This window comes from Nansenia antarctica, assembly GCF_963989245.1.
Source record: "Nansenia antarctica genome assembly, chromosome: 6".
NCBI classification, from domain to species: Eukaryota; Metazoa; Chordata; class Actinopteri; order Argentiniformes; family Microstomatidae; genus Nansenia; species Nansenia antarctica.
Window position 1 is genome coordinate 6,547,325 of NC_137676.1, and position 7,912 is coordinate 6,555,236.

A 7,912-nucleotide genomic window follows, 5' to 3' on the forward strand; every position below is an offset into this window, starting at 1 on the left:
GGAGAGGTAGCATTAGCCTTCTCGCTGAGCCACGGCTAGGCATGGGGGGTTAACACGATCATCATCATTATCCCGGCTCCCTTCTCTCCCTACTCCGGCAAGCCCAAAGAAGAGATGAATACGTCCACAGGGGGAAAAGAAAAGGTCCAGGACAGAATCAAATGGAATTCTGTCAAGTGAGTGGTGGTAGGGGGATTATCACCGCCAACCTTTAAAGTGAAGCAAATGCACTTTAAAAGTGCAGCACCTCGGTGCGCTTCAAAGGCTAGAGCGAATCAACTCGAGGCTCTCCCTCTGACGACTGCACTTTCCCATCAGTCCCTGGTCAATAATACACCGGTCTCTAGATCCTCTGAGTTTGATTAGCCAGTCTTACAACAAGATCCCTGGGGATTGGAGGTATAAAGGGCCCGACTAAGCGATCACTCAAAGCTGTCACACTATAGTGGGGGCGGGGGCGGGGGCGGGGGGGCGAAGCTTTTCTACTTATCAAGTAGGACTGTTGCTATGGGGATCAACATGTCATTGAAAAAGAAAATGGCAGACATCATTGGTTTGCACTTTTCACTAGTATGAAAACGCCACAGTCTTTACTGACAGAAATAACCTTCACCTGGAACCCAATCACTGTCCATCAATACCAATGAAAGGCGCGCACGGTACTGTCGCTGTGCACGCCGTCTGAGACCTGAAGCTCTGCTGCAGCCACTGACAGGCTGTTGTTGCCAGGGAGAGCGAAGGCTGCATGATGAATAAGTGAACGAGACAACAGCTCATCTCAGGGCTGGAATCATCCCAACATGCTCTGGAGACAGAGCTGCCACACATTGGTGCCGGCTATTCTAGTTCTGCTTGTGTTTAGTCACGCTCAGGATGGTGGTGGTGGTGGTGGTGGTGGTTGTGCTGGGGGGGGTGGTGGTGGGGGTGGTAGTTATGGTGGTTGTGGGTTGTGGTGGTGGTGGTGGTTATGGTGGTTGTGGTGGTGTTGATGGTGATGGTAGTGGTGGTGGTGGTGATGGTAGTGGTGGTGGTGGTGGTGGTGGTGGTTATGGTGGTGGTGGTGTTGATGGTGATGGTGGTGGTGGTGGTTGTGGGTTGTGGTGGTGGTGGTGGTTATGGTGGTGATGGTAGTGGTAATGGTGGTGGTGGTGGTGGTGGTGGTGATGGTAGTGGTAATGGTGGTGGTGGTGGTGGTGGTGATGGTAGTGGTAATGGTGGTGGTGGTAGTGGTGGTGATGGTAGTGGTAATGGTGGTGGTGGTGGTGGTGGTGATGGTAGTGGTAATGGTGGTGGTGGTGGTGGTGGTGATGGTAGTGGTAATGGTGGCGGTAATTATGGTGGTGGTGGTGGTGGTGGTGGTGATGGTAGTGGTGGTGGTTGTGCTGAAGGTGGTGGTGGTTATGGTGGTGATAGTAGTGGTAATGGTGGTGGTGGTGGTTGGTAAGGATTAGGTTTGGTCATGGAGGTGGGGGTGGTGGGGGTGATGGTAATGGTGGTGTTGGTGGTAATGGTGGTGGTTGGTGGTGGTGGTGGTTGGTAAGGATTGGGGTTGGTCATGGAGGTGGGGGTGGTGGATACTAGCAGATACTAAACTAGGTCTTGCCAAAGAACACAGGGCATCTGCATTTTAATTGTCTCTGTTCCTTCTGCCGGGTACGACCGACCGACCAGCGCTGGACAACTCTGTAACGTGATCCTCTGTAATGTTCCTCAGCTGAGGCCAAAGGTTAGAAAATATGTGATTTGTGGTCGGGAGGCCATAAATCCATCATGGTGTGTTTGTACAGATGTGAATGATATTTGCCACCACACAGCATACTTGAGCAATTGCACCGGACCGTACCAGTGATAAGAAGGAATTTGGGTTTGTAAAGAAGCAAAAACAAAACACACAGCTCATAAATGTGTACCTTAGTGGGGATAAACGGACAGGCCGCATCTGCTTTCCATTGTTAGGACGATGTGTGTCTTGGATGCAATTCACATTGAGATTTCCTTTCTCAAACTTTATGAGTTAAGACCCTAAATCAAATCTCCATTTTGGTCACCGCACATCCGTTATGAATAAAGGTGTGGTGATTCGTGTCAATGAATGATACATGGGAAATATGTCCATGTTGTCTTCAAGAACCTCAAAGTCATCCCGCTCATAAAAAATGAATGGGATTGTTTACGCTTCGCTTCCTCGCCGCGGTGTTTCGCTGTCAGAGATCTTGAGACATAAGTGGCTCCAATCTCGCCCCATGAGGTAAATTATACAGTGTGCGACATCGTACCCCACACAGACAGACAGATCCACTCTGACACGCCATCGCTTCCACCTTGCTGACTTCCTGACGTCTCTGTGGGTGACGTTCGTTCCGTGGGGCCGCTCAGGCGCGACGACAGAAAATCCGAGCGTCCCGGCGAGGCTGCGGTCAGCTTCACGCTCCGCCGCCCGCCCGCCCGCCGCTACCGACCGACGTCATAAACACCGACAACACCGCTAATTACCGGGAGTCATGTGGCGCACGCAGCGAGAGTTGGCCAAGGAGAACGCCGCGTAGGTGACACATATCGACTGGCTCCTGGCCTGATGGGCCGCAATCAGTGTCAGCCCCCTGCTGGTGAGGGCAGGGCAGTGCCTGAGAGGGCGACGTGAGAGGAGGGACGGAGAGAGGGACGGAGGGAGGGATGGAGGGCGGAGGGTGAACACTACTGAGGAGGTGGGTGAACGTCAGAGGCGAGCAGCATTTCAAACATGAATCTCACATGTTTGATACCATTCCTCGTTCAATTTCAATGAGCCAGTCCTCCGATTCCTACCTCCACCAGCCTTCACTGCGATAAAACATAGATACAGTATATATATATATCTATATGTATGCTCCACACACACAGTATGGAGCACTGCTAACTTAATACACTGTAAACCCATGGGCTGGTGACAGTGCCGTGGCCCGAACTTGGGAGGGACCAGGTGGGTTTTTATCTTTTCTGATTGCAGGGTCTCATCAGACACTGTCCAGGTGTCTGGTCCCCAACTCCTCTCTGCAGGGCTCTGCTGGGTCTGACCCCCCCCCCCGACACCCCAGGTCACCAGCTGCTCAGACACTCCAGTTACAGGCAATTCTGATCTCGGGGGCTAAAGGCGCTTAAACCTGGAGGAAGCTGGAACCCGAACATGAAACCCCAGCGAAAGGCTCTTCCTCTCTTGCCTCTGTGGTGAGGATTATTCACTTAGTATTCTGGAGGAGGGACGTAACGGATAATACGTTTTTTCTCTTAAAATCCTCAAGGTTCTCCACCAAACCAGAAGGAGACTGTTGAATAACATCTAATGAGGAGTGTCTGCACTTGGGGGCTCGAAACCTTCTCATGCAGCACTATTGCTGAATGGTATTCCACTTCTCAAAACTTAGTATTGCACTTCTCAACAGAACTTAACCCTCACAAAAGATCACATTTTTGTACTGATTCACACCCCTTTGCTCCACATGTTCTAACTTCTATGTCCTGTAATCTCGGTGATCGAACGAGTGTTGCGTAGTGTTAAAGAACTAGAAGTGATTCTATGCAGATTCTACGATGATTCATCTGCTTGTTATTCATGTCTGTGGGGGCACATCATGAAGACAAGGACAAGACTTTTCAACATGAAGAAGGCGCTGAGTGTAGGAAGCTACAGGACTGGGGTTTCACTGCCTTCTGGCCAGCAGGTCATCTGTGAAGAACCCTGCAGAAGAACCATGACAGAAGTGGGAGGTACACAGAACACACACAGATACATGGACACACAAACAAAACAAACACACATATGCACACACACACACACACACACACACACACACAGACACACACACACACACACACACACACACACACACAGACACACAGACACACACACACTCACACAGACACACACACACAGAAAATTGGGTTTAGTTCTCAAATGGTGTGTGTGTGTGTGTGTGTGTGTGTGTGTCTGTGTGTGTGTGTGTGTCTGTGTGTGTGTGTGTGTGTATGTGTGTGTGTGTCTGTGTGTGTGTGTCTGTGTGTGTGTGTGTGTGTGTGTGTGTGTGTGTGTGTGTGTAAATGGGTGATAGGATATATCAAAGAGATTGATGGGGGCCTGTCTATTTTCAGAGGCAGCAGCCCCACAACCACAGATACTCCAATCACACACCTGCATGCAAGACAGGAACTCATCCGCAGCACAGCAAATGATCCACACACATCTAAATGGGCCTTGCTAAATGGCTTGGAAAATAACCCTGCCTCAGACTGTGCATGCGAGTGTGTGTGTGTGTGTGTGTGTGTGTGTGTGTGTGTGTGTCTCTGTGTGTGTGTGTGTGTGTGTGTGTGTGTGTGTGTGTGTGTGTGTGTGCGTTAGTGGGAGCGTGTGTGTGAGTGTCTCTCTCTGTGTGTGTGTGTGTGTGTGTGTGATAGTGAGGGTGTGTGTGTGTGCGAATGTAAGTGCGAGAGAGAGAGAGAGAGAGAGAGAGAGAGAAAAAAAGAAAGAGAAAAAAATTAAAGCGATTGTATAACAATGCCAGGGAGACAAGGGCACTGTCAAGCCTGTACATGTTTATCAATCTCTAAGGGGGAGGTTGGTTTGCTACCTCCATCTCTCTCAGGGCACGCACAACAATTGATACGAGTAGCTCTGATACGAGATGTTTTGTGCCCACGTAGGTAAGTGCTGACAAGAACTGTTCAAATAGATTACGCAACAAAGCCGTATGTCATCACAAAGCACCGCCTATGAGGGATGAGGCTCGTTGGGCTAAATAACACTTGTTATTGCTCACTTACGGTCAATTCACAGCAATAAACAACAGGAAAAGAGGAGGTTTTGGATGTCGATTTAAACGCTTCATGCTGAGGTTCCGGGCCGACAAGGCGGAGGCTAGCTCTGTGGACCAGGCAGGGCTCTGACTCTGGGATTTAGAGACTGGAGCAGAGGAAGACAGACGGTGGGAGGGGAAGTGGAGGTGGAGGAGGGGGGGGGGGGAGGAGAGAGGGAGAGAGGGAGAGAGGGAGAGCAAGAGAGGGAGAGCAAGAGAGAGAGTCTGGGGAGAGAGAGAGAGACAGAGGGGGAGAGAGCGGGACAGAGAGAGCGAGAGAAAGAGAAGAGAGAGAGAGACAGAGAGAGCAAGAGGCTGGGGGAGAGAGAGAGAGAGAAAGAGAAGAAAGAGAGAAAGAGAGAGAGAAAGGCTGGGGTAGAGTGAGAGAGAAGAGAGACAGAGGGGGGAGAGAGCGGGAGAGAGAGAGAGAGAAAGAGAAGAAAGAGAGAAAGAGAGAGAGAGAGGCTGGGGTAGAGTGAGAGAGAGACAGAGGGGGAGAGAGGGAGAGAGAAAGAAAAAGAGAGAAAGAGAGAGAGAGAGGGAGAGAGAAAGAGAGAGAGAGCGAGAGGCTGGGGGTAGAGTGAGAGAGAGAGAGAGAGACAGCGGGGGAGAGAGCAGGAGAGAGAGAGAAAGAAAGAAAGAGAGAAAGAGAGAGACAGGCTGGGGGTAGAGTGAGAGAGAGAGAGAGAGAGAGAGACAGCGGAGGAGAGAGCGGGAGAGAGAGAGAGAGAAGAAAGAAAGAAAGAGTGAGAGGGAGGGAGAGGGTGAAAGGGGGGGGGTGTCTATGTTTAGCATCTCCTACTAAGAACAGACCGACTAACAGCAGACTTTCCCTTCACTTTGTAACCTTTTTAAGTTGAATGTGAGCTGCTGCTCCAAGGGGGCTAATGCGAGCGGCACACGGGTGTAATATTAAACCATGGGAAAGAACGCTCGCTGAAGGCTCGCTCAGAGCTCCGAGACCAGGGTCAAGCTCTTCATAAATCCCCCACCGCCCCTTTTCTCCCCCCTTTTTCGCCAGACTTGTTTAAAATACAGGCCCTTTTTTTTCCACGTGTGTGAATCGCAGGAACCGTGAGAGTTCCACAGTACCTGCTAACATGGGACGAAGGGAAATCGCTGCCAAATGTGAAAACGCTGTCGAGTCGCCGTCGTCTGAAAGATCAAACGCCCCGAGCGCTGAAAAAGACATTATCCCCGACTCAGGACCCTTCCTGGGGTGTGATGTGATGTGACCATCCATAAAGGGAGTCGGGATAAGTTATGCTACAACACGAATTATGTAAAGTTCAATACTTATATGACTTGGACATATGCGGGGTGGACAGACGGCGGGTGTTCCCTATAGAGGCGCCGCCTGTACCGCCGCGGTCTCTCTCTCTCTCTCTCTCTCTCTCTCTCTCTCTCTCTCTCTCTCTCTCTCTCTCTCTCTCTCTCTCTCTCTCTCTCTCTCTCTCTCTCTCTCTCTCTCTCTCTCTCTCTCTCTTGTGTCGTCGTGGCTTAACGCCACGGCTCAAAGGGACGACAAGGTCGTCAGCTGTTCACACACACACGCATGCAGATGCATGTGCACACGCATACGCTCACACACACGCACATGCATGTGCACACGCATACGCTCACACACACACACAGGCACACACATGCATACACACACATACATATGCACGCACACTCACACACACATGCGTGTGCACACGCAGACCCCCCCACACCCACACCCACACCCACCCACACACACACACACACACGCAGACCCCCTCCCCCCCCACACACACACACACACACACTCACCTAGGCAGTTGTGTCCGTCGTGCGCCAGCCGGAAGCCGTCGTAGCAGGTGCACCTGTAGTTCCCCGGGATGTTGATGCAGTCATGGACACAGCCGCCGTTGTACTCCGTAGCACACTCTTCTAGATCTGGAGGGAGAGGCAGAGAGACAGGTTAGGAGAGGCAGAGAGACAGGTTAGGAGAGGGAGAAGGACAGGTTAGGAGAGGGAGAGGGGGAGGGACAGGTTAGGAGAGGGAGAAGGACAGGTTAGGAGAGGGAGAGGGGAGGGACAGGTTAGGAGAGGGAGAGAGACAGGTTAGGAGAGACAGAGGGACAGGTTAGGAGAGGGAGAAGGACAGGTTAGGAGAGGGGGACGGACAGGTTAGAAGACGGGGAGGCAGAGAGACAGGTTAGGAGAGGGAGAGGGACAGGTTAGGAGAGGGGACAGTGGCGGAGCACACTCGGGTGCAGACCATATTATCATCGCAGAGTCTCAGGTTGGATATTGGCCATTGACATAATTCTGCATGTCATCCCCCCTCTCTCTCACTCTCTCTCTCTCTCTCTCTCTCTCTCTCTCTCTCTCTCTCTCTCTCTCTCTCTCTCTCGCCCATCCTTCCTGTCAACCTCTACTGTCTCCATCCCAATAAAGCCGAAGTTCCCTAGAAACATTTTTATTTAATTTTTTTCATGACTCCTAATAACAACGTGGGATTATCGCGCTGTAATAATTCCATCGTGACTGCCAATGAACGGAGTTGAGAGGTTTTCGCTATTGCACAAAAGAAACGTTAACGCCACACAATGGTTATGTAACTACTAAAATATATCTAACAATACGTGTTATGTCATTATTATGTGGAGAGAGAAGGCAGAGAGGATACTCTCAGTACAGATGGTAGAAGTGATTGTGGCCACAGAGACACACCAGGGACCTGACGGGTGGCCGGAGAGAGAGAGAGAGAGAGAGAGAGAGAGAGAGAGAGAGGGAGAGAGAGAGGGGGGGGGGGGGGTGGGGAGAAAGAGCAGAGGCCATGAGTAACACTGAGGAGAAGCAGACATACAGCTGAAACAACAGTTTCAGAGCGCAATGTGGAGGGGAGAGGAGGATGAAGGGAGGATGAGGGGGAGGGGAGGGGGGAGGAGAGGAGGGGAGAGGAGAGGAGAAGAGGGGGGCAGGGGGGGGGGGTGAGGGGAGAGGAGGGGAGGGAAGAGGAGAGGAGAGGGAAAGGAAGGAAGGGAGAGGAGGGAGGAAGAGGGGGGAGGAGAGGAGAGGAAAGGAGAGGGGCGGGGAGAGGAGAGGGGGGGGGGAGG

At 51.5% G+C, this 7,912-nt stretch overlaps 1 protein-coding gene and 1 pseudogene across 2 annotated transcripts in view; one reads left to right on the forward strand and one right to left on the reverse strand.

Annotated features, from left to right (window-relative positions):
• scube3 (signal peptide, CUB domain, EGF-like 3) overlaps positions 1–7,912 on the reverse strand; it is a gene marked incomplete at both ends in the record, with an annotated part of 104,502 nt that overhangs the window by 70,398 nt on the left and 26,192 nt on the right. The window contains one exon of the mRNA XM_080533548.1: positions 6,621–6,746. Within this exon, the coding sequence (XP_080389674.1) occupies positions 6,621–6,746 (126 nt within the window). The remainder of the gene's footprint in view (positions 1–6,620; positions 6,747–7,912) is intronic.
• LOC308159610 lies at positions 801–2,470 on the forward strand (annotated as a pseudogene). Its single transcript has 3 exons — positions 801–978; positions 1,292–1,440; positions 2,377–2,470. The product of its transcript is annotated as an uncharacterized misc_RNA (transcript).